The 27735-nt window shown below is 43.0% G+C and overlaps 1 protein-coding gene across 3 annotated transcripts in view; it reads left to right on the forward strand.

Annotated features, from left to right (window-relative positions):
• The first annotated feature begins 3072 nt into the window (after positions 1 to 3072).
• asap3 (ArfGAP with SH3 domain, ankyrin repeat and PH domain 3) overlaps positions 3073 to 27735 on the forward strand; it is a 49206-nt gene continuing 24543 nt past the window's right edge. For all 3 annotated transcript variants that reach the window (XR_004202796.1, XM_020470363.2, XM_031788418.1), the window contains exons 1-6: positions 3073 to 3432; positions 8165 to 8237; positions 19231 to 19376; positions 23669 to 23743; positions 24506 to 24555; positions 26874 to 26997. Coding sequence is in view for 2 of the 3 variants with exons in the window: in XM_020470363.2 (XP_020325952.1) it covers positions 3271 to 3432; positions 8165 to 8237; positions 19231 to 19376; positions 23669 to 23743; positions 24506 to 24555; positions 26874 to 26997 (630 nt within the window). In the remaining variant the exon portion in view is untranslated. The remainder of the gene's footprint in view (positions 3433 to 8164; positions 8238 to 19230; positions 19377 to 23668; positions 23744 to 24505; positions 24556 to 26873; positions 26998 to 27735) is intronic.

A 27735-nucleotide genomic window follows, 5' to 3' on the forward strand; every position in this document is an offset into this window, starting at 1 on the left:
CCATCTGAAACGTAGCTTCCTTCTGGAAAAGTGCTTTGATATCATTCCTTTCAAATGTTGGCAGATTGTATAATGGCTGGAATTAGGAGTCGGATATTCCAAAACACACATGTAAGATGAAACATTCATGTCAAGGGCAGCTATATAGGGGTTTACTACTAGCGTATAACCTGCACTGGGGCCCAACAGAGTTATACTATACCTATACCCGGCAGGGAATTGGGGGGGGGGCAGAGATAAAGGGTTTTCCAGTGAAGAGACAAGGTTTACCATATAATATGACAGCTATAATTAGACTTATTTGGTGAAATACACCAATGAAAGCATTGAAATAGGTGCTTAATAGGTATATAGGCTAAAAGTTAGTTTGACCTAGTTTGAAGTAAAATGTTGCTTTGCTTTCACACAGGGCCATAGCGACATATGAGGACACATCTGTAATTTTTTTCACATTTAAAAAGCAAAAAAAAAAAATTTGTGGGGGAACTGAGTTTCAACTTACTGTTGAGTTAGAATAGCAGAATGCACAAAGTGCATTTTCGAAACTTGGTTGTGCATCAGCAGTTTTTTTGTTATGTGTCTCTCACTGACAGTCACTCAAATAGTTAAAAAAAATAGATTGTAAAATTATTCTAGTTAGTCTAGCAAGCTATCAAAACTTGGAGTAATCATTAACAAATTACCGACTGGGCACACTCATGGCATGTGATCAGGGGCCCTGACCTCCAGGGGGCCCCGACCTCCAGGGGGCCCCCATTGATTTTGGTAGTCACTCTCACTCAGATATCATATTAAAGGTAAATATATATTTGTTTTACTTCATATTCATCATCTCCAGCACCACCCCAACATCAACATATGTAAAAATGGCACATTTCTATGTTTTGTGGGAAAAAAATAGAGGAAGATAAGTGTTTCCAATGAAATTGGTGTGCATCATGGGATTTTAACCAATTATGTGTAGGAATTACCTACTAATTGCCTATTAATTGTCTACTAATTGGTTGATGACATTGGAAACACTTATCTTCCTCTATCTTATTTACTACAGAACATAGAAACGCGCTATTTTCACAGATGTTGAGGTAGTGCTGGAGATGATGAATATGAAGTTGACATTTTTTTTAAATGTTCCTTTAACATGGCATAATTTGTAGAATTGCAGGAAATTAATTTTAAAACTGCAACAACAAAAAAGTTATGTAAAGGTAAACAAATGTAAAGGTTAACCTTTTTGTTAATAAAATACTTGTTCTGTTAATAGATCCCTCTGTACGTATTAAATTATAGTTTTTGATCTCGGAGCTGAGTTAATTTGAGCTAATGTCTAGCAGCTAATTGTATAGCTAATAGGCTATGTGTTTGTAGATTGATTGAGGTGAATGACGCTACAACAACGGGGTCATTTTTGCTTGTATTTTCTTGCTCTCCAAATAGCATTTTAGAGTTTTTAAATTGTAATGAAATGCAGTAAATGAGCATCAACTTTCTTATTAAATCCAGACCCTGCCCCATTCACTTTTAGCATACCACCCAGCACGCTTTCATTGGGTTTTATTGAGTGTGACGCCCTATTAATCTGTCGTCCACTGTTTTCACTGCACACTAGCGTTTGCATGGAGTTGAGGGGAAATTAGATGGCAGAAGACTGCAGGTCCATTCTTTACGAGTCTCATTCAGAATGCCAGAAAGCACAAACATTCCCACGTGATGATGGAGTTACTCCCTCCCTAATAGCACGCACAGAGCCAGCAGTGGATTACCGTTCTCCTGGCAGCAGGATATTGTGCTGGCAGCACAAAACGCGGATTTGTTTTTCCTTCAAAACAAGAGTCGCCCTACAAAGACAGGCTACATTTTTTCTCACTTCAGTGCAGTACAACTATTGTTCACAGCATTACAACTACTTAAACATATATTTAATTTAACGTACTGTTATATTTAATATTGTATTACATACACCAGCATTTATTTTGAAAGTTTACACCAATGTTGAAAGCTAAGGCTATGTAAAGAAATGTTGAAAGCTAAGGCTATGTAAAGAAATGTTGAAAGCTAAGGCTATGTAAAGAAATGCACGTTTAATAAAATACATGTATACATGTAATTGGAGTTACTCAAAGTATACAAAAATTAAATTGGTATATTCTGTTGGGCAATTTTTTATTTTACCTTTATTTAACTAGGCAAGATCAGTTAAGAACAAATTCTTATTTTCAATGACGGCCTAGGAACAGTGGGTTAACTGCCTGTTCAGGGGCAGAACGACAGATTTGTACCTTGTCAGCTCGGGGGTTTGAACTTGCAACCTTCCGGTTACTAGTCCAACGCTCTAACCACTAGGCTACCCTGCCGCCCCAATGGGTTTAATACATTGGGTTTTATTGAGTGTGACGCCCTGGAGTCCTTACTCCACCCACTTCATTCACTGCAATGCAAAACACTGCATATGAATTACATAGTCGTTTTTTTCTCTCTCTATAAACCAATATGTGCCGATGTAAAAGTGGGGTTTGGATTACTCAGTAGGTCTGTAGAATGTATATATGGTGCCATTTCGTGGGGCTCTGAATAATACGGAGTGTTGCTGGCCTTTTACGACACCCATTCCATAGGCCATGATGCAGATCACTATATTCTAAACTCCCAACTCCACTTTTACATCGACAGAAATAATATATTTTTCACTATAAGCCAATATGTATTCCATATTAAAAGTGATTTGCGTTGTGGCCTATGGAATGGGTGTAGACTAGCAACACTGCGTATTCTTCAGCGTCCCATGAAATGACACCATATATAGATTCTACAGACCCTACTGACTGCTCCCAACCCCGCATTTACATCTGCACAAATAAACGTTTTTTCGCTATAAACCCAATATTGTCAATACCAGTCTCGACATTGTATTTTTTTAATGATGTACATTTTTTGCATTCACAACAAAATCGACATTGATAAACATGTAATATCTTTTGAAACAGTTATCCACTTTGCAATGTTTTGAAATGCGGGCTTTTTATTTGGAAGGTTTTTCTTAAAGCCATTTGAAAGTGACGTCATCTTTAGTGCTGCTATTGTACTGTAGTCAGCAGTGGACCTCACTCGGATTGCACCGCAGTGTGAGAAAAAATCGGACAACCATCAACTTTCACTCATATAGTTGTGAGCGTGGGAATGCTGTCGCGGGTAATTTGACCTTTTCCACAAAGGAGAACCAGTGCATTTCCCGCGGAAACATGCGTGTTTGAAACTTTAACGACCTTTTAAATGTCTTCAGTTGGACCTTTTTACTTGGAGAGCAACATGCCGGAGCATATCAGCATTTCGGACTTTGTTGCTCTGACAAACGAGGACTTGGCATCACCGACTACCTCGATTTTTCAGTCCAAAATGAGTGAATGTCGGAACACTGTTTCGGCAGTCGAAGAGGTGAGCTGGGGGTTTCAGTGCGCACTATTGTTTACCTGTCCACAGGTAACTTGTTGTTGACAGTTAGTGGTGGGAGGTGAACCGATAGGTAGACGAACCTCCAGTGAGTAAACTAGCCAAGCGAAACAGTTTTGCCAAGTTCACTTTGTCATTTATAAAATTAGACTGTATAAATATATTTTACCCTTACGCAACACCGCTGATTCAAAATAACCAACTCACTATAACTTTGATTATTTGAATCGGGGGCAGGACCAAAGTTTGGGAACCCTGAACTAAGCTCCCGAGTGGCGCAGCCATCTAAGGCACTGCATCTCAGTGCTAGAGGCGTCGCTACAGACACCCTGGTTCGAATCCAGGCTTTATCGCAACCGGCCGTGATTGGGAGTCCCATAGGGCGGCGCACAATTGGCCAAGCGTCGTCCGAGGTTTGGTCGGTGTAGGTCGTCATTGTAAATAAGAATTTGTTCTTAACTGACTTGCGTAGTTAAAGGTTAAGTAACATAAATTAATTCAAAAGCTACAGCAGCACGCTGAGCTTTGTCTTGCATTGGGTATAGCCTTAGCCCAAAGGCCAGCAGATGGCGAAATTGAGTCGTCATTTCCCGTCCAAATGAATTATATGCAGCTGGCAATACATTTGCATGCCTCGTTAAACGGTTCGTACCTAAAACTTTATATATTCAGGCTGCATAGGCTTCGATTTCCTCTACACCGCCAAGATTGGGGCCTCTCTAAAATGTTGCTAGGCTGACACACACACGCGCATACAGACATGGAGTACGGATGCACACAGTCACACACCCATAAAGGCACTTAGCGCGCACACACACACCAAAGCCGGGAACTGCTATAATGATCGTGACGTGTCCAAGGTTTGCGAAACATACAATAGAATAGAGGAAAGATGGCATTGTTTGCTGAGCATACACCCAGTCCGTGTCAATGGTAACCGTTTTATTTATGGGTGTAACCGTTTTGCTCTTCTCAAGAGTATAGGGAAATGTTGTGAGTGTGTGTGTGTATTCAATGCTGCAGACAGGCCACAGCAGGGGTGAATGACAGGGTCTGATCCTCAGGATCTCAGGTTTTATGCTATACGCACACTAGGGCAGTGTTTCCCAACCCTGGTCCTCAAGTAACCCCAACAGTACACGTTGTAGCACTGGACAAACACACCTCATTCAACTCATTGAGGGCTTGAATTAATTGACAAGTTGAATCAGGTGTGCTTTTGTCCAGGGCTACAATTAAAATGTGTACTGTTGGGGGGGGGGGGTACTCTAGGACCAGGGTCGGGAAACACTGCACTGGGGGTTAGGCAGCGTAACAAGCCGTTGATTGAGCCTAAACAGGGTGTGCTGGAACTGCACTGCGGTGGTCTGACCTGTACATGGACACTGTGTACAAGGAGAGGTTTCAGTAAGGTTATTCCTTTTGTTAGATGGTGACATGACCTCATATTGGAATGGAGCCATCACCTTAACCCAAGTCAACAGATTTGACATCGACGTGTAATAGGTTGACATTACATTTTCACTTTGACCACAGTCTTGCCCTGACTCCAGCTTGGCCCCGCCCACTTGCTCGGAGGTTGACTGTGAAACGTTGGAAAGTACGGGAGGAGTCACTCCATTTTCTAAGCCTCTCCATGCATTTCCATACATGTTTACAGTCCCATGCACTTTTTTTCATTAGACAAATAAGACAAGAGAAGGGCTGTTGTGAGGCTATATAAACACTAACCACGACTGGTCCAGTTAGCTGTAATATATCAACTATTCTGGTGCCAAAGGAGTGTCATGTAGCTAGCTAGGTTCTTAAAAATTCACGTCTGTAACTCAAAGCCAGTTCAACTGCCCCTCCCCCCACTCTTCCCCCTCAGGGACTGATTTAGACCTGGGCCACCAGGTGGGTGTAATGAACGATCAGGTAGAACAGGTCATCAGCAGTCCTCCAGGCCTCGTAGGGTAAGATTTGAATACCCCCTGTTCTTAAGCAAACAGAGTAGAGTGAAGCTACATGTTGACGCACGTCAGGGTGGTGAACCTGAAAAACGACAGGTGTGGTTGGTGCCTGAGAGACATCATCAGCCCAATGATGACAAGCGTGGTGGTGCTAGACGGATTAACCACTGATTCACCTGTTAATGCAAAGTTAGTCACGGCCTGGGAACTTCTGGGTCACCATGACCGCTGCTAGACAGTCAAAGAATTGCGGTTTTCCTATAGACGGTCTGACAGGTTACATTTCTTTCACTGTTGCCCTTTGTCAGTTCTACTAGTTCTACTAGGTGAAATACTAGGTGAAATTCTAACTTGAAGTCTGTGGTGTAATGTTGACATTTTTGCTCCAATCTCCCATTGACATCAATACATCTGTCTGCGCATGTAACTATGTCAAAGCCAGATTTGCATGCGTAGGCAGATCTCAAGTTAGAATTTACCCCATAGGGAAGGATCTGCCTTTGTCTTCCTAAAACCTTCTGCTACTAATGGACGGGAGTCAATATGACACTATACACTGTGCAAAACATTGACTTGCTCCCCCTTTTGCCCTCAGCGCAGCCTCCATTCATCTGGGTATGGAAAGTGTTCCACAGGGATGCTGGCCCATGTTAACTCCAATGCTTCCCACAGTTGTCAAGTTGGCTGGATGTCCTTTGAGTTTTGGACTAGAGGTCGACCGATTAATCGGAATGGCCAATTTAATTAGGGCCGATTTCAAGTTTATTTATTTATACCTTATTTAACTAGGCAAGTCAGTTAAGAACACATTCTTATTTTCAATGATGGCCTAGGAACGGTGGGTTAACTGCCTTGTTCAGGGGCAGAACGACAGATTTTCACCTTGTCAGCTCGGGGGATCCAATCTTGCAACCTTACAGTTAACTAGTCCAACGCTATAACCACCTGCCTCTCGTTGCACTCCACGAGGAGACTGCCTGTTATGCGAATGCAGTAAGCCAAGGTAAGTTGCTAGCTAGCATTAAAACTTATCTTTTAAAAAACAATCAATCAATCATGATCACTAGTTATAACTACACATGGTTGATGATATTACTAGTTTATCTAGCGTGTCCTGCGTTGCATATAATCGATGCAACGCAGGGGGATGATTTAACAAATGTGCTTTTTTCAAAAATGCGCTATCATTGGACGACTGTACCTAACCATAAACATCAATGCCTTTCTTAAAATCAATACACAGAAGTATATATTTTTAAACCTGCATATTTAGCTAAAATAAATCCAGGTTAGCAGGCAATATTAACCAGGTTAAATTGTCAATTCTCTTCCATGCAGAGTCGGGGTATAGTTTAGGCAGCCTGGCTCATTGCAAACTAATTTGCCAGAATTTTATGTAATTATGACATAACATTGAAGGTTGTGCAATGTAACAAGAATATTTAGACTTAGGGGTGCCACCTGTTAGATAAAATACCGAACGGTTCTGTATTTCACTGAAATAATAAACATTTTGTTTTTACGAAATTCTAGTTTCCGGATTCGACCATATTAATGACCAAAGGCTCATATTTCTGTGTGTTATAATTAAGTCTATGATTTGATAGAGCAGTCTTACTGAGCGATGGTAGGCAGCAGCAGGCTCATAAGCATTCATTGAAACAGCACTTTCGTGCGTTTTGCCAGCAGCTCTTCGCAGCACAGGGCTGTTTATGACTTCAAGCCTATTAGCCTAATGGCAGGGGTGAACCGATGTGAAATGGCTAGCTAATTAGCGGGGTTCTCGCTAATAGCGTTTCAAACGTCACTCAATCTCAGACTTGGAGTAGTTGTTCCCCTTGCTCTGCATGGGTAACACCGCTTCGAGTGTGGCTGTTGTCGATGTGTTCCTGGTTCGAGCCCAGAGAGGAGAGGGATGGAAGAAATACTGTTACACTGGCAATACTATAGTGCCTATATGAACATCCAATAGTCAAAGGTATATTAATTACAAATGGTATAGAGAGAAATAGTCCTATAAATACTATATTAATTACAACCTAAAACCTCTTACCTTGGAATATTGAAGTCTCATGTTAAAAGGAACCAACAACTTTCATATGTTCTCATGTTCTGAGCAAGGAACTTAAACGTTAGCTTTTTTACATGGCACATATTGTACTTTTACTTCTCCAACACTTTGTTTTTGCATTATTTAAACCAAATTGAACATGTTTCATTATTTATTTGAGGCTAAATTGATTTTTATTGATGTATTATATTAAGTTAAAAAGTGTTCATTCAGTATTGTTGTAATTGTCATTAGCACAAATAAATAAATAAAAATCGGCAGATTTAATCGGTATCGGCTTTTTTTTGGGATCCTCCAATAATCGGTATCGGCGTTGAAAAATCATAATCGGTCAACCTCTATTGTGGACTATTCTTGATAAACACAGGAAACTGTTGAGTGTGGAAAAACCCAGGAGCGTTGCAGTTCTTGATACAAACCGGTGCACCTGGCACCTACTACCATATCCTGTTCAAATGCACTTAAATATTTAGTCTTGCCCATTCACCCTCTGAATGGCAATACATACACAATCCATGTCTCAATTGTCTAGATGATTTAAAAATCCTTCTTTAACCTGTCATCTATACTGATTGAAGTGGATTTAGCAAGTGACATTAAAGGATCATATCTTTCACCTTTTCAGTCTGTCATGGAAAGAGCAGGTGTTCTTAATGTGTTTCATTAACTCTCTTCTTCTCTCTCTGTGTTGCAGTCAATGGAGATGGACCAGAACACCTTACAGAGGATGAAGAAGATGGTCAAGGCTATTCACAGCTCTGGAATCAGTAAGTGGCTCCTCGCCCCACACACACACATACATACACTGTATTACAAACACCCAATGCATATTAAAACATAACTGCAGGCTTTAATAAGAGACTTGGGTGTGGGATGAGGACTCATTATGGTTCACGTGTTTGTTGATGAAACCCGAGGCTGACATTGTATGGGACGTGTTAGCTCAGCCACTCCTGTCTGTCTGAGACACAGGAGGTTGGTGGCACCTTAATTGGGGCGAACGGGCTTGTGCTTATAACTGGAGCGGAATTTATGGAATGGTAACGATTACGTCCAACGCTTGATTTCCAAGTGTTTGATGCCATTCCAGCCATTATTATCAGCAGCCTCCTGTGGTCTGAGACTAATGACAGTGTGTGTTTGACAACGGGCTCAATGTTCGCTGTTTGACTGACACTGTTTAGTTCAGACACCAGACTCCAGAGGTCAAGTAGGGCGCCCCCGTGTTTGTCCCGTGTGTGTTTGTGTGCACACGAGTGTGTGTCCCCCACTGTCCACCAACCACACACTTTGGCTTATAATATAGTTGCTTTGTTGGCAGGATGGTTAGAATGATCAAGTCACCCACCAGTTTGGCATGCTGATATTGTCTAAGTCCAGCTATGAAGAATACTGTAGAAGCTTCTATGTCCGATTCTGGCACCTTTTTGAAGAAACTTTGCTTCATACTTTGATGTGACCAAACAATTACTCACCAGTTTCGCAATGCTAACATGAAGTTGAACAGCAGCATCAGTAAACTTGGATGGAGTTTCGATTTCAAAATGAGTCTTGGATGCCAATCTAAAAAGTTACTTGTTTTTCAACTTTTCCAAACTCTGAAATATTATGGTTTCCATTTTGGGGGTTTAACTGTCAGATGTGAGTCAGTGAGACAAAGTTGGGAGATGTTTGTCAGTTCAGCAGTTGAGACCCCAACTCCACTATTCTCCCCCACCCCATCTCAACACCCACTTTCTCTCCCCCTCTTAAAGTGGCACTCCAGTCTCATTGTCACCTAATTTACTTAATCAAAGGCACATCTCAATAGGTGGTCTAGGTATGTCATGACATGGCTCAAGTAGGGGGGGGGGGGGGGGGGGCTTTCCTCTTTTTCTCTGGCTCCTCTATTGTTCCTCAAGCAAAGGTGGAGGCTGACGACATCACAACTTCCAATCAGACCAACTCCGTGAAGGCCTTACTCTTTGAATGTGTGAAATTGTGCTCAACCTCGCGCGCCTGGTCAAGTCATGACTTGATCTTCAGGTCTGAAAGTCGGCGCGCTAGAAAGATGCCAGATTTTCCGACTTGAAATGCCACTGCTTCAGTGTGTGTACTTTACTATGTTTATACTTGGGATATCTCTTTTCAACAGTAAAAGTTCAAACATCGCTGGAGGACTTCATTAACTGGATACTTATGGGGCTGTTCCATTCCACTAAGGCTAAGGGGGGACCCCCCCTCTTCCTTTTCGTTGTTAGTGGCTGGCTGATTCAGAACCGCTCAATCAGCCATGATGTTCACGTGTGATGTGTTGATTAACTCAGCAAAAAAATAAACGTCCTCTCGCTGTCAACTGTGTTTATTTTCCACAAACTTAACATTTGTAAATATTTGTATGAACATAACAAGATTCATCAACTGAGACATAAACTGAACAAGTTCCACAGACATGTGACTAACAAGTAGAATAATGTCTCCCTGAACAAAGGGGGGGAATCAAAAGTAACAGTCAGTATCTGGTGTGGCCACCAGCTGCATTAAGTAATGCTGTGCATCTCCTCCTCATGGACTGCACCAGATTTGCCAGTTTTTGCTGTGAGATGTTACCCATTCTTCCACCAAGCACCTGCAAGTTCCCAGACATTTCTGGGGGGGAATGACCCTAGCCCTCACCCTCCGATCCAACAGGTCCCAGACTTGCTCAATAGGAATGAGATCCGGGCTATTGCGGACAGTCTGAGCGCTGATGGAGGGATTGTGCGTTCCTGGTGTGTTCCTGGTGTAACTCTGGCAGCTGTTGTTGCCATCCTGCAGGTGTGATGTTCGGATGTGCCAATCCTGTGCAGGTGTTGTTATACTTGGTCTGCCACTACGAGGATGATCACCTGTCCGTCCTGTCTCCCTGTAGCGCTGTCTTAGGCGCCTCACAGTACGGACATTGCAATTTATTGCCCTGGCCACATCTGCAGTCCTCTTGCCTCCGTGCAGCATGCCTAAGGCACGTTCACGCAGATGAGCAGGGACCCTGGGCATCTTTCTTTTGGTGTTTTTTTTTCAGTCAGTCGAAGGCCTTTCTTCATGTCCTAAGTTTTCAACAACTGTGACATTAATTGCCTACTGTATGTATGCTGTTAGTGCCTTAACCTCTAGCGTAGGTGAGACGCTAACGTCCCACCAGCACAAACATCCGGTGAAACTGCAGAGCACTAACATTCTAAATACACCATTTGTTATAGTAAACATATATGTAAATACATATATCTTACATCATTTAAAAGATGAACATCTTATTAATCCAGCCGCTGTGTCAGATTTCAAAAAGGCTTTACTGCGAAAGCAAACGATGCGATTTCCTGAGGACAGCTCCCCCCACACACAAGTATTGCTAGCATTTTCCAACCAAGCATTAGTGTCACACAAGTCAGAAATAACAAAATAAATAGCTTACCTTTGAAGATCTTCCTCTGGTGGCAATGCCAACTGTCCTAACTACACAGTGAATGTTCGTTTTGTTTGATAACATATCTTTTTATAGCCTAACACGAAACCTTTGTAAACTGCTTGTGTCGTGATTTCCGTCTCATTTAACTTTGGACAACGCGTTCGTGGTAATTACACACACTAAACAAATGAAAACAACAATGACTGGATAAACATTACAATCCTCTGGTTGTTACTAACACAACCATACGTGATGGTTCTTTTCCTGGGACGTATTGACCGAAACAAACCGATTTGAAGACCCCAATCAATGACCTCATTGCGCACCAATGGTTGGACCGGTCTATCATTGATTGACTGTATTTTGGCCCAATGACCACGGATCATCTTGAAATCTAGCTTGGAAGATAGCCAATGAGCTGAGGTAAACGGCAATATGTAATGGTTATACGTTCGAAGACCAGCCTTTGTCGTGAGCACTGGCGTAAGAGGGGTTAATTCGCCATTGCAAATCCTACTTGACGGAGCCACAAGTGTTACGCATAGCAGTACATAGTCAATAGCCTTTTCAACAAGTTTATATATTTTAAATTATGGCGAATAAATCAGGAAAAGCTAAAAACAGTCTAGGTATACAGATTTAACCCAAATTATAGAGGATTGATAGAGAAAGCGAGACCGAGTAAATAGTAACCCTTGTTTTTTTGTTTTTGTTTGTTTTTATATATATATATATATATATATATATATATTGGGGTGTGTTAGAATAGCATTTATGTATTTTGTATATAGTTCTTTCCTTCAACATGTATCACTGTACCAATTCGGCCACGGGTACATTTTGGTTGCATTTGTGTGGGACACCTGGGTGACTTCATGCTCAATGTCATGTAGCTTGCTCATTTTTTAAGTTGTCTGACTAAAACCTTGCTCAGCTATTGTTGCCATCTTATGTTCTTCATTCAAATCATCCACAGCATCCTATCTGTATGTTTGGCTGTTCTTGGTCATTTGAAAGATGATGCAGCAACAATACAAAACAGAAAATTTATGTTTATTTCCTTGTATTTTCTTCTACCAGATCTATTGTTATATTCTCCTACATTCAATTCACATTTCCACAGAATTCAGTGTTTCCTTTCAAATGATACCAAGAATATGCATATCCTTGCTTCTGGGCCTGAGCTACAGGCTACAGGCTGAGCTACAGATTAGGGTATGTCTTTAGGTGGAAATTGAGAAGGGGGGGTACCCCAAAGAAGTTAACAACCGTTCCACAGGTGCATGTTCATTAATTGTTTATGGTTCATTGAACAAGCATGGGACATGGTGTTTAAACCCTTGACAATGAGGATCTGTGAAGTTATTTGGATTTTTACAAATTCTTTGAAAGACAGGGTTCTGAAAAAGGGACGTTTCTTTTTTTGCTGAGTTTGTGGTTGGTTAGGCGGACTCTCCATCCTCTTTCCATTCCTTTTTTCTCTCCTATCTATTTTTCCTCTCCCCCCCCCCCCCCTTTACCCCATCCACCAAGAATGGCCTATTCCTCTCAGCTCTTGCCAGGATGCAGTGGTTTGTGTATGTTGGGAAGAGATGGGTTTGCTGGAGTTTTAAAGCTCATTAATTATCTTCCCCAGGGACATTAGTCAGCATTCTGTTGCTTGTTAGATGTTTGTTATTGGCTCACACACACAGGGACACAAACGCCCATGCACACGTTTTCTATTACCCATTTCAGACTATTGTGCTGTCAAACTACACTATGCTGGCTTTGATCAATACTGTTCCAGCAGCTAGTATAGCTGTGCTTCGCTCCGTAGTATGAAAGGGCATATGTGGTCACTTTCCTTTGGGTCATGACCTAATAACATCTCTTTATGAGCCCTGGCACCACTGGGTTAGGTTAGACCCTACACTGGACGAAGTGACCCTGAAGACTAAACAGACGCAGTTATAAATAATCAGACTTTCCAACTCCAAGCTTTTCCACTCCGTTCTCTCACTTTGGTCCTTTTGCTTAGTGTAGAATTAGTGTCCTGACTAGGGCTGTTACGGTGACCTTACCGCCACACCGGCAGTAATGAGTTGATCGCAGTCACATTCCACGTGACCATTGAGTCACGGTAACTAGGCTCCTCCAAAACTGTGCTCTGATGCTGTGGATGGTTAGTAGCCTTCCAAACTTGCTAACGGCTAATCGATAATGGCCTGGTACTCAGTGCTCTAGTAACATTTTATTGGTCACATACGCATGTTCAGCAGATGTTATTGCGGGTGTGGCAAAATGCTTGTCTTTCTAGCTCCGACAGTGCAGTAATATCTAACAATTTCACATGTACCCAATACACACATATCTAAGTACAGGAATTGAATTACGAATATATAAATGTATGGACAAGCAATGTCAGGCGTAGACTAAGATATAGAATACGGTATAAACATATGAGATGAGGAATGCAAGATATGTAAACATTATTAAAGTGACTAGTGTTCCATTAATTCGTGGCTGGTGATTTCAAGTCTGTATATAGGCAGCAGCCTCTAATGTGCTAGTGATGGCTATTTAACGGTCAGATGGCCTTGAGATAGAAGCTGTTTTTCAGTCTCTCCATCCCAGCTTTGATGCACCTGTACTGACCTAGCCTTCTGGATGATAGTGGGTGAACAGGCAGTGGCTTGGGTGGTTGTTGTCCTTTGATCTTTTTGGCCTTCCTGTGATATCAGGTGAGGAACTTGATATTCCTCTTCTCCACTGCGGTCCCGTTGACGTGGATAGGGGGGTGGTCCCTCTGCTGTTTTCTGAAGTCCACGATCACCTTTGTTTGAGTGAGAGGTTATTTTCCTGGCACCACACTCCCAGAGCCATCCCCTCCTCCCTGATGGCTGTCTCGTCATTGCTGGTAATCAAGCCCACTACTGTTGTCGTCTGCAAACTTAAGTTGGAGGTGTGCTCGGCCATGGGTGAACAGGGAGTACAGGAGGGGGCTGAGCATGCACCCTTGTGGGGCTCCAGTGTTAAGGATCTGCAAAGTGGAGGTGATGTTTCCTACCTTCACCACTTGGGGAGGCCTGTCTGGAAGTCCACGACCCAATTGCGCAGGGCGGTGTTCAGACCCAGGGCCTCGAGCTTAATAATGAACTTGCTGAGCTGTTGTCAATTAACATAATTCTTACATAGGAATTCCTCTTGTCCAGATGGGATAGGGCAGTGTGATGGCGATTGCATCATCTGTGGATCCATTGGGACGGTAAGCAAATTTAAGTGGGTCTAGGGTGACCGGTAAGGTGACGTAATCCTTGACTAGTCTCTCCAAGCACTTCATGACAGAAGTGAGTGTTACGGGGCGATAGTAATTTAGTTCAGTTACCTTTGCTTTCTTGGGTACAGAAACAGTGGGGGCCATCTTGAAGCATGTGGGGACAGCGGACTGGGATAGGGAGAGATTGAATATGTCCGTAAGCACACCAGCTAGCTGGTCTGTGCATTTTACTTAATTTTTTTTATTTAACCTTTATTTAACTAGGCAATGCTCTGAGGATGTGTATAGGGATTCTGTCAGAGCTGGCAGCCTTGCGAGGGTTAACACGCTTAAATGGCTTACTCACGCAAGCCACGGCGAAGGAGAGCCCGCATTCCCTTGGTCGTGGGCTGTGTCGGTGGCACTTTGTTATCCTCAAAGCGGGTTAAGAAGGTGTTTAGCTTATCCGGAAGCAAGATGTTGGTGTCCACGATCTGGCGGGTTTTCCTTTTGTAGTCTGTGGTTGTCTGCTACAAACGCCTCGTGTCTGAGCCATTGAATTGCGACTCCACTTTGTCTCTACTGACATTTTGCCTGTTTGATTGCCTTGCGGAGGGAATGACTACATTGTTTGTATTCTGCAATATTCCCAGTCACCTTGCCATGGTTAAATGAGGTGGTTCGCACTTTCAGTTTTGCGCGAATGCTGCCATCTATCCACGGTTTCTGGTTAAGTTAGGTTTTAATAGTCACAGTGGGTACAAATTCTAGGTCAGGTGAACAAAAGGACTTGAATTCCTGTATGTTACAATTACACCATGAGTCGTTAATCATGAAACATACACCCCCACCCTTGCCGGAGAGAGATGTATTCCTGTCTGCGCGATGAACTGAGAACGTTATTGGCTGGACCGACTCAGACAGTATATCACGAGAGAGCCATGTTTACGTGAAACAGTATGTTATAATAATCCCTGATGTCTTGCTGGAAAGAGGCCTTCGCCCTGAGCTCGTCAACTTTGTTTTCCAGAGACTGAACATTTGCGAGTAATATACTCGGAAGCGGTGGGTGGTTTGCGCGCCTCCTAAGTCGGACTAGAAGACCACTCCGAGTACCTCTCCTCCTCCGCAGTTGTTTTTGGTCGGCTTCTGGAATCAGTTCAATCACCCTGGGGGGTGCAAACAAAGGATTCGCTTCAGGAAAGTCGTAGTGCTGGTGCGTTACCGCCGCTCTGATATCCAATCGTTCCCCCACGACTGCATGTAATAACACACAACATTTTGTGGGCGAACAATGTAAGATATATATATATATATATATATATATATATATATATATATAAAATACATTTTTTTTTAAATACAGCAAAGTTTCTTAAGAGCTAGAAGTGAGGCAGCCCTCTGTCGGCACGTTTTTTTCAGCTCGTGTCCCTCTAATCACTCTGACATCAATGCAAATAAAATTGAAAATCAAATCAAACACTTCATGAGAGCCCTGGTATTCAGAGTTTATTCGGAATAAGATCCCCTATTGCACAGCGAGAGACTGCTCCTCATAGCTTGTTGATGCATGGAATGAAGTATGTGTTCCTATAAGCCCATGTTGCGCAACATTTCTATATGCTATGTTATTGCGTAAGAAAGTCGTTTTATTTTTTTAAATGGCCTCTATAAAAAAGAAGGGTCTCATCAGCTTTTTATAGGTTAGGCATACTATTTATTTTTCAACTTTCCAAAATATTAAGCACATTGCGTCACTTTACAACCATAGAAGCCTACCTGGCTGATATGAAAATTAACTGTGGGAAAAATGTCCTCCATTCGCTATTCAAGGGCATACAGATTCCGTATCCTGCCCCTGTCCCTGGTCCAACAGGTGCATGATAATGGCCCATTTCTAAATCAAAACTAATTTCTCACACATACTAAATAATATACAGTACCAGTCAAAAGTTTGGACACCTACTCATTCAAGGGTTTTTATTTATTTAGACTATTTTATACATTATAGACTAATAGTGAAGACATCAACTATGAAATAACACATATTGTATCATGTCGTAACAAAGTGTTAAACAAATCAACATATATATTTTAGGTTCTTCAAAGTAGCCACCCTTGGCTCCCGAGTGGCGCAGTGGCCTAAGTAAGACGCCATCTCGGTGCAAGAGGCGTCACTGCAGTACCTGGTTCAAATCGAGGCGTGATTGGGAGTCCCGTAAGGCGGCGCACATTTGGCCCAACGTCGTCCGGGTCTGTTCCTGCTACTGCCACCTCACCCTTTTATCTATTTTGCTGGTCTTTTGCTCCTGAAGAAAATCATTTGCATGGTCATCCTTACAATTCAAACCAGTCCTCCATTTTAAAATAAATTCAGTTTGTCCTTCTCTTAGGCTTGAGGTCTTTGCAGATTGTATGTCGCATTGTCTTTTTTATGATTGTCACAGTGTTACCAAATTTTTTTATCTTGATATCAACCTGGCCAGATTGTAGGATTTACTTCAGTTCTGTAGTGACATTCTGCGTTTGGCTTAAGAGGCTACGTCAACTGACACAGGCTACGTCAACTGACACAGGCTACGTCAACTGACACAGGCTACGTCAACTGACACAGGCTACGTCAACTGACACAGGCTACGTCAACTGACACAGGCTACGTCAACTGACACAGGCTACGTCAACTGACACAGGCTACGTCTGTGCAGCGGTGTATTCGATCTGTGCATGTGTCAGCACAGATGCTTATGTGTGAGTGAAGTGAGCTCGGCAAAAACTTTTTTCCATATCTTTTTTTTTTATATGCCTGAACTTAGAATTAAATAGGCTTCCCCAAAATAACATGGTGGCTTAGGTAGAACGTTTAATTTTAATTGCCGATTTTGTGCATTTATCATAATCCCATCAGCCTGATTTGATGTATGTAGCCTAAACAAGATATAAGGAAATTGTTCTTACACAGCATGTACATATTTAAATCTAACCTATTGTATTAATCTGGCTAGTCACAATAATCATATAATTGTGTGCATTACTCCGTGCCAGCCACGTTCCTATTGGTCAGTTACCGGGTCGGCTTGTAACACCAGCCACTCTATACGATAAAGGCAAAGAAAATCTGACACTGACAGAACTTTGTCAGAGCCTATGACCATACGTAGCAGCAGACCTAGACCCTGTCACATTGCATGAGCCAAGACGTCTGGCAATCATTTACGACCTAAGATGTTGCCTACGACGTGGAAATTTTGTCTTGGGCAGTAATATCGTGGCATTTGACGGCTAATATCATAGTCTGCAAAGGCCTTTAATTAGTGTCCAGGAAATGGCCCATCTGTGGTTTATATTCCCTTAAAAAAGGGTATGGATTAGTTAGATCAGGGATTCTTAAACCTTTTGACGGTGTAGAGAAATGTACATTTCCTGGAATTCTACATATTTTGCCGTGTGACCCAAAGGAAATGTGGCTTTTTCTTGAAAAATGTGGTGCAATTTTGCCATGGGGGGGGGGGGATTTTTCTCCAGTTTTAGTTTGACTAGTAGAGAAATGTTAATATATCCGAGTGAGAGCTTCTAATCAATCAATGGGTGCACCCTGGAGGTGCCCTGCAAGCCTGGTTGGAATTCAGGCCTTGATAGCTGACTAGACAAACTTAACCATAAAAATAAATAAATTGTATTGTAAAACATACGACTGGATTGCAGTGGTTCATAATTGTATTTTATTAGAATTGTTACATTTTAGTCACTGGCCCATTTCTCCATCAAAGTTTTTTGGGCTTGTAGAAAAATCTTTAAATGAAAATTGCACCATACGGATAGCCCTCTCAAAGAACTGCTGGACTTTGTTGGACTATTTTAAGGTGATTTGGGTTGAAGCATTAGGTTGCTAAGAGAAGGATATTGCTTTTATGGAGGACTGGCTTGAACACAATTTACTTTCATCATGAGCAAAAGCTATTTGTTTTCTACCCAAAATTGCAAAGAAAATATTGTGATCCATTTTAATAAACGGAGACCAGCAAAATGGATAAAATGTATTTATGGTAAATAATGCAATGTCTAATTTCTCTGAACGGGGGGAAAAAACATCCAGATTCACAGTTAATGCATTAGAGTTGAAGAAGCAATACTCCAAGCTGCAGCTCCATACAACTTGTCAAAAATAGAGAACCGATACTGCATCCTGGTTGTTGGGGTGGGATTGCTGTAGAGTGTTGACGATTTTACTGGAATCCTAATGACTTAATGAAATGTTAAATATTATGTGAATCTTATAAAATTAACAGGGTCAATTTGGGTGCAATCAATTAGCTTAATTACATTTCAACAAAATAAAGTTTCAGGGCCTCCCGAGTGGCGCAGTGGTCTGTAAGGCTCTGCATCGCAGTGCTAGCTGCGTTACCAAAGATCCTGGTGCGATACTGGGCTGTGTCGCAACCAGTAGACCCATGAGGCAATGCACAATTGCCCAGCGTTGTTCGAATTGTATTATTTATTTTAAATTTATTGAACCATTTATTTAACTAGGCGAGTCAGTTAAGAACAAGTTCTTATTTACAATGACGGCCGACACCGGCCAAACCCTAACCCGGTTGACGATGGGCCAATTGTGCGCCGTCCTATGGGACTCCCAATCACGGCCGGTTGTGATGCAGCCTGGAATCGAACCAGGGTCTGTAGTGACATCTCTAGCACTGAGCAGCAGTGCCTTAGACCGCTGCGCCACTCGGGAAGGGTTTGGCCGGCCGGGATGTCCTTATCCCATTGCACGCTAGCAACTTCGGCGGGCTGGGCGCTTGCACGCTGACACGGCCGGCAGGTTTACGGTGTTTCCTCTGACACATTGGTGCGGCTGGCTTCCGGTTTAAGCGTGCATTGTGTCAAGAAGCAGTGTGGCTTGGCAGGGTTGTGTTTCGGTGGAAGGTACGGCTCTTGACCTTCGCCTCTCCTGAGTCCGTACGGGAGTTGCAGCGATGGAACGAAAAGATTTCAGAACAATCTGAGATGGTGGGTGTCATGGCTTGCTAAAATGACATGGAATGACTCAAAAGGCAGCATAGGATGGAAACAACAATTAAGTGTGTGTTTGTGGTTCTAGGTCACGCAGAGAACAAGGAGCAGTACATCGACGTGCTGGAGAACCTGGGGAACAGTCACCTGACCCAGGACAACAACGAGGTGTCCACTGGGTTCCTGAACCTGGCTGTCTTCACCAGGGAGGTCACCGCACTCTTCAAGAACCTGGTGAGAGTAGGGGGGAGACTTTGGGAGGGATAGGGTGCACGTTTGAGGGAAGACTTTTGGGAGGTGGAGGAGAGAAGAAATAGGTGCAAGACGTCAAGAGTTTTGAGTGATCGAGGGGAAACATTTTTAGGGGATGGGGGTTAGAGTCTGGGAGAGGTAACGCACTTTGGAAACAGATGAGAGAAACTTTGAGAAGTGGTAGGAAATGAGTGAGGTGTGTAGGGTAGGGAGAGGTAAAAACGGGAAAAACCTTTTTGTATCTGGGGGAGGGGCAATGGCTGCAGAGTTTGGAGTGATAGGTGTTAATGGTGTTGAGAGGGGGAAGAGGAGTGTATAGTTAAAAGGAAACGGTGCTTTTGAGAAGAGACATTTTGTATTTTATTGGATGTGGGTGGTGACAGAACAGATGTGGTAAAGTTGGGCTGTATTCATTAGTTGGCCACTGTTGCAAAACTATTATTCCAAACGGAAAACATGTTACAACGAAAACGGGAGTTTCTATTGGACAAATTCGGGTATGTATCTCACCATTTCTATGGTTTGGTTCCTAGTGAGTACACCCCTGGGTGACGTTCTAGAGGTGACAATAGGCTGTTGCTAACACCATTGCAGTATTCAGTCAGATCATAAACATTTGAAGTTGAGCGCCAATGACCTAAAAAAAAAAAGCGTTCCACACGGATGCTGGCCCATGTTGACTCCTTTGTGTGTGTGGACTGTTCTTGATACACACAAACTGTTGAGCGTGAAAAGCCAATCAGCGTTGTAGTTCTTGACACAGCCAAACTGGTGCATCTGGCATCCGCTACCATACCCTGTTCAAAGGCACTTAAACATTTTGTTTTGCCCATTCACCCTCTGAATGGCAATTCATACACAATCAATGTCTCACAGTTTAAAACTCCTTCTTTTAACCTGTCTCCTCCCCTTCATCAACACTGATTTTGAAGTGGATTTAACAGGTGACATCAATAAGGGATCTTAGCACTCACCTGGATTCACCTGGTCAGTCTGTCATGGAAAGAAGAGGTGTTTTGTACACTCTTGTGTAGAATAATCCTAATCTGTCATTGTCTGGTTATGTGAACTCAATCTATTTCTGATGTAAATCTTCTCCATCACACAACATATAGGACTTCATGTCTGCAGCTCTACACATGAATAGTGCTGAGTGGTCCTCCCTCCATCACTAAGCTGTGACTTAGCCAAGCCATGAGCTCATTAATCGTGTGCCCGCGCTCGTGCGTGGTCCGAGGGGTTATTTATGAATGAGTTGCAGTGTGGTTACAGCTGGAGGGTCAAAGGGCCCCTGTTGAGGGAGAGGGATGAGGAAAGACCCCATTCTTGTCGCAGCAGTATGCTTGAAGGAGTGAGTTGTGTGTGCATGCATTGTGTTGGGTGGGATACAACAGCTGCAGGAGAGCACCTCCCCCCCCCCCCCCCCCCCCCCCCTCCGAGAACTGGAACCCCCCCTACTGATAGTCATGTTAATTCATCCCAGACCTTCGTGTGTTAGGAGGAGTTGTCTTTTCCACTCCCTTCTCCCCCCCCCCCCCCCCCCCCCCCCAGCTGTCAAAGTCCCCCTCAGGACCTTGAGGAAGTGCTAGAGGAAACTGAGGAAACTAATCTAAAACACTACCACTGCTTGATTTAGGGGCTTTAACAGTAAACTGGGTGGGGGGGGGCTGTGTGTCTGAGTGCGTGCTCTGAGGAGGGTTGTTTCACTGTTACACAGAACACAGGGCCTTCTTTCCATTTCTTCAATTCTCGGAAGGAAATCAAAACAAAGACAACTTTTAAAAAGTTAAAGTTTGCATCAATTTCTCAAGGTGAACCCAAGTGTGAACTCAGAAGGGGGAAATGGTTGTCTTTTTTATTTACCTACAGACCTGCTTCAGTACAGGAGATGTTTTTGCACTGAACTAGGGTTGCAAAATTCTGGGAACCTTTACAAAAGTCCCATATTTTGCTAAAAGTCTGGTTGGAGGTTTCCAGATTTCCTCCTTCCAACTGGGATTTCTAGAAAACCTGGGCATTTTGGGGAAGGTTCCTGGAATTTTGCCACCCTACACTGAGCAGTCAGTTAATCAGTAGGATCTACAAAATGGGTCAGATGTTTTGATTCTCCATTTGCGTGCCATCGGCATGTATTACACTGAACAGGAACATAACTGCAACGAGTTACGGTCATATTCTTATTTTATTTGTCCCGTGTTTTACCAGGTATGTTGACTGAGAACCTTCTCATTTAGAGCAACAACCTTGGAAATAGTTACAGGGGACGGGGGGTGAATGAGCCAATTGTAAGCTGGGGATGATATGAAGGCCAGAATGGGAATTTAGCACAGACAGCAGGGGGTTAACACTCCTACGATTACGATGCCATGGGCTCTTTAGTGACCACAGAGTCAGGGCACCTGTTTAATTAACGTCCCATGGGCCTCAGGATCTTGTCACAGTATTTCTGTGTATTCAAATTGCGATTTGATAAAATACAATTGTGTTCATTGTCCGTAGCGTATGCCTGCCCATACCATAACCTCGCCACCATGGGGCATACATTGACATCAGCAAACCGCTTGCCCACACAATGTCATAAACACTGTCTGCTAGTTGAAACCGGTATTGATCCGTGAAGAGCACACTTCAGCGTGCCAGTGGCCATAGAAGTTGAGCATTTGCCCATTTGAAGTCAGTTACGATGCCGAACTGCAGTCAGGTCAAGACCCTGGTGAGGACAACGAGCACGCAGATAAGCTTCCCTGAGACGGTTTGACAGAAATTCTATGGTTGTGCAAACCCACAGTTTCATCAGCTGTCTGGGTGGCTGATCTCAGACGATCCCGCAGGTGAAGAAGCCGGATGTGGTCTTGGGCTTGTGGGGGGTCGTTACATGTGGTTGCGAAGGCAGTTGGACGAAATGCCAAATTCTCTAAAACGTTGGCTGCAGCTTATGGTAGAGAAATTAACATTAAATTATCTGGCAACAGCTCTGGTGGACATTCCTGTAGTTAAGCAAGCCAATTGCACGATCCCTCAACTTGAGACATCTGTGGCATTGTGTTGTGACAAAACTGCACATTTTTTGTGGCATTTTGTCCCCAGCACAAGGTGCACCTGTGTTATGATCACGCTGTTTAATCGGCTTCTTGATATGCCACACGTGGTGGCTGGATTACCTTGGCAAAGGAGAAATGCTCACTAACATGGATGTAAATATATTTGTGCACAACATTGATGTCTTATTTCAGCTCATGAAACATGGGACCAACACTTCACATGTTGCCTTTGTATTTTGTTCAATGTAGTTTTGCAAGAAGAGCTTAAATGGATACAGACCTCCTCTAAAATTGATAAACTGTTTTGAGGTCTTCCTATTAAAACAATGTTGCTTCTTTTCCGGCCGAGTAGAAAACGGCATTTTGAATCGCTCTATTTTAGGGATACTATGGTGCAGTTGCCCTTGTCTTATTAATATGCATCTTTTTACTTTTCTTTTTTTATTGCGTGTTGGTCATTGTTGTGTGTCCTGCCCTTGTAAGTCATTGATGCATACTGTGGATAAAACAGTTTCCCAAATTGGAATTAATAAAGTAATACTCTCTACTCTATAGAGGTACTATGATGCCAGAAGTGGATGGGGTAGGAAGTTGTGTGTGTGTGTGTGTGTGTGTGTGTGTGTGTGTGAGAACAGGAATAAACCCTGCGTTGGTCCCAAGCCAAGTCTGCACCATTATAAGAGTGAGGGAGGGGATTGCAGGGCGCCATGTCCTTCCTGGGTGGTGGTGTTTATGTTATGTTTCAACCCCTTAAAGAGCAGAGCTTTCATGTGTATGGTGTACATTTTAGGACACGTCCTTGTTCCTGGGTTAGTGTTCAGGTGGCGGTGTAGCATGTATCGGCCTGTAAAGAGCAGAGGTGGAGGAGGACCGGACTGACTGACTTTACGACAACTTTTATCTGTACGGTGTATGTTTTCGGACATTCATCTGTTGTGGCTGTCCTAACATGTGCACCGTTAATCTGTAGTCCAATTCGATGCACGACGGGAAGGATCTCGGCATAAGTAACCAGAACACAGTATGCAATACACTTATTCCGTCTGAGTCTCATTTGATTTGGTTGCTGTGGTGCACCCGGAGCCATCCCATCCCTTGAAAATGTGACTCAATAAAAAAACTAGAACAACATATGACCCAAAGGAACCAATACAGCTATTTGTTATTTCATCATTGTAAATCAAAAATGGGTGTCTGTGTAGCTATGTGACTCATTTTGTTTCTGTCTTCCAGGTCCAGAACCTGAACAACATCATCTCCTTCCCCCTGGAGAACATCCTGAAGAGTGAGCTCAGAGACAGCAGACTGGTGAGTAACTAGGGTTTATAAGATTCCAGTAACTTTCACAATATTGCCTTGGTTTTCCAGAAAGCCCGGTTGGTAGGGTTCCCTGAATCTCTTGCATATCCCCTCCTTATTCCAGGAATCTTCCAATTGGGAATTTTGAGAAAGTTTCTGGAATTTTGCCACCCTGCGATTTAGATCTACCGAACTCTCCTGCCTCCCCACAGTCTGTGTCTGTAAAGTCAGCGAGAGATGCACCTCGTCTAAGAGTAAACCACAACCCTGCAAAACATCCGCTCTGTGTACTTACTACTGCCTCGTGCCATTTTATGACCAACACCCATATTGTGTTGGGTGTCACAAATTAGTGACAGCTTTTTAAAACTGTTGCATCCCATCGGATGAGCAATTCTTCATTCAATATGTCAGTCTTATCTGTACCATAAATAAAATAAAAACAGTTTTTCCTGACCATGTGACTCCACCGGGAGAAACTGGGCCACTGTTTTATATAGGCTTAGACTATTACGACCTGGAGTTTTACCTGGTCAGGTCACATGGTCAGGAAATTCCCTGGCCCAACATAATGAATCCTTCACCGGCAGTAGATATTATTGTAAAACCCCTTTGTTGAAGAGTTCTAAAGGGAGTGACTGAGGCCTCCTGTGCAGTGTCCTGTGAATGTCCACAGTTTAGATGATATACAGTAGACTAGAGGCCATGTTTATTTGATATGTCTGGAGCAGATGGAAAGCTGGTCATAACCATCTTTTTCATCTTCTTTAGGAGCTGAAGAAACAGTTGGAGAAGAGCTGGAAGGAATATGACATCAAAGTGTAAGTTGATGGTGATTAAGGATTTTAGCCTATTATTTTTATGGTCCATCTCTCAGAAGGTTAAATGCAGTACCAGTCAGAGGTTTTGACACACCTACTCATTCAAGGGTTTTCCTTTATTTGTGTTATTGTAGAATAATAGTGAAGACATCAAAACTGAAATAAAACATGGAATCATGTAGTAACCAAAAAGTGTTAAAAAAATAAACATATATATTTTAGATTCTTCAGTAGCCACCCATTGCTAGATGCCAGCAAAATCTTCGCATTCTCTCAACCAAGCTTCATGAGGAATGCTTTCCCAACAGTCTTGAAGGAGTTCCCCCATATGCTGAGCACTTTTTAAAGTTTTCTTAAAACCCTTTTTTCTCCTCAATTTCGTGGTATCCAATTGGTAGTAGTTACAATCTTGTCTCATCGCTGCAACTCCCGCATAGACACAACCCAACAACTTCTTGACACAATGCACATCCAACCCGGAAGCCAGCCGCACCAATGTGTCGGGTGAAACACCGTACACCTGCCGACCTGGTCAGCGTGTACTGCGCCCGGCCCGACACAGGAGTCGCTAGTACGCGATGAGACAAGGATATCCCCGAAGGCCAAACACTCCCTAACCCGGACGACGCTGGGCCAATTGTGCACAGCCCCATGGGCATCCCGGTCGCGGCCGGCTGCGACAAAGCCTGGGCTCAAACCCAGAATCTCTGGTGGCACGATGCAGTGCCTTAGACCATTGCGCCACCCGGGAGGCGCTGCACACTTGTTGGCTGCTTTTCCTTCACTCTGCGGTCCAACTCATCCCAAACCATCTCAATTGGGTTGAGGTTGGATGATTGTGGAGGCCAGGTCGTCTGATGCAGCACTCCATCACACTCCTTCTTGGTCAAATAGCCCTAACACAGCCTGAAGGTGTATTTTGGGTCCTTGTCCTGTTGAAAAACAAATGATAGTCCCACTAAGCAAAAACCAGATGGGATGGTGTATCGCTGCAGGATATGCTGTGGTAGCCATGCTGGTTAAGTGTGCCTTGAATTCTAAATAAATCAGGGTTGCCAACAAAGCACCCCCACACAGTAACACCACTTCTATTTTTCACAGTGGGAACCACACATGCGGAAACCATCCGTTCACCTACTCTGCGTCTCACAAAGACATGGCGGTTGGAAACAAAAATCTCAAATTTGCACTCATCAGACCAAAGGACAGATTTCCACCAGTCTAATGTCCATTGCTTGTGTTTCTTGGCCCAAGCAAGTCTCTTCGTCTTATTGGTGTCCTTTTAGTAGTGGTTCCTTTGCAGCAATTTGGCCATGAAGGCCTGATTCACACAGTCTCCTCTGAACAGTTGATGTTGAGATGTGTCTTGTTACTTGACCTCTGTGAAGCATTTATTTGGGCTGCAATTTCTGAGCCTGGTAACTCTAATGAACTTATCCTCTGCAGCAGAGGTAACTCTGGGTCTTCCTTTCCTGTGGCAGTCCTCATGAGAGCCAGTTTTATCAGATTCACTTGAAGAAACTTTTTAAAAGTTCTTTACATTTTCCATATTGACTGACCTTCATGTCCTAAAGTAATGATGGACTGTTTCTCTTTGCTCATTTGAGCTGTTCTTGACATAATTCGGACTTGGTCTTTTACCAAATAATCTTCTGTCTACCACCCCTACCTTGTCACAACAGAACTGATTGGCTCAAACGCGTTACGAAAGAAAGAAAAATTCCACAAAGTAACTTTTAAGTGTGGGAGTGTGCAAAGATAAGGCAAAGGATGGCTACTTTGAAGAATATAAAATATATTTGGATTTGTTAAAAAGATTCCATGTGTTATTTCATAGTTGATGTCTTCACTATTATTCTACAATGTGGAAAATAGTCAAAATAAAGAAACCCTGGAATGAGTAGGTGTGTCTAAACTTGTGTGAGTGGTATTTATACACATCCAATAATGTTCAATTGCTGAGGCATGGCACTTTCCAATCTACATTTGAGCTCAGACATTACAGCATTGGTCTAAAATTGCATGTTGGCTAAAAATATGTGAAGGGGGCTTCACCTCCACAAAAAAAAGGGAGTGTGTTACAGAAATAGGATGTGTAAAAGGGCAAAGATTAGGACCATAAATACCTGCTGACTGTATCATGTAAATCCACCCCATATTTCTTTCATTCTCTCACAAACACGCACACACTTTCTCATGCGCTGTCTCTGGTCTCCTCAGCAGCTGTTTTGTCTGCCCTGCTGCATTTTCTAATGCTATTTTGTTTTCATTAAGGGTATCCATACATGTCTCTCAAACTCTCTCTCTCTCTCTCTCAGTGGGAAACTGGAGAAGGAGAGGAGGGAGAAGAGTCGGCAGCTGGGCCTGGTCAAGACTGAGGGACACAACGTGACAGAGGACATGGAGCGAGAGAGGAGGACCTTCCAGCTGCAGATGTGTGAGGTGGGGGCTTGGAGCTGAGACTAGACAGGAAACACACACACACACACGCACGGCTAATCAGATAGCGGAACGGACCTTAGTACTCGATTACTTGTGTGTTTGTGTGTGCATTTTTTTTGTAGGCCTATTTTGACCATTTAAAAAAGCTTTGCTATACATTTTATCCTTGTGACGCTGTTGCCTACAAGGATAAACCATGGCTTTTAAAATACTTAATTGAATAAATATGCTATTTTGTCCACTTCAAATAGCAATTACAGGCGCGGCGCACCTTACGGACTTTCACAATATCTGACACAGACCAATGCAAAACACTCACCAGAACTTTTTTGCATTTGTATCAGAATCAGTTTTATCATGGTGAAAATGACTTATTTTTAGTTGATTAGGATCCTAGATCTGTGCATAAGGACAAATTCTCCCCCGAACAGCACAGTTTGGATCAAGGTGGGGGTGGCAAACCATGTAAAATACGGAGCACAGATTGGAATCAGTACCATTGGAATCGGACTCCAAAGCTAGGCTCAGTTAAGGTTGTAGCTCACAGTTACACTTTACGAGCGTAGGGGAATTTGTTGCACACTCTCTGTCAGGTCAGCTGCTGAGATGGATGGAGGAGAAGAGGGAAATTATTCCCCTTCCTCCAAGGCTCTCGCCTGGGTCCTATTCATCAGGGCAAGCAACAGAAAAATATTTCTTATAGGATAAATCGAGGTTGTACGTCGCTGTTTCAGTATT

This window comes from Oncorhynchus kisutch, linkage group LG14 (genome assembly GCF_002021735.2).
Source record: "Oncorhynchus kisutch isolate 150728-3 linkage group LG14, Okis_V2, whole genome shotgun sequence".
Lineage (NCBI taxonomy): Eukaryota > Metazoa > Chordata > Actinopteri > Salmoniformes > Salmonidae > Oncorhynchus > Oncorhynchus kisutch.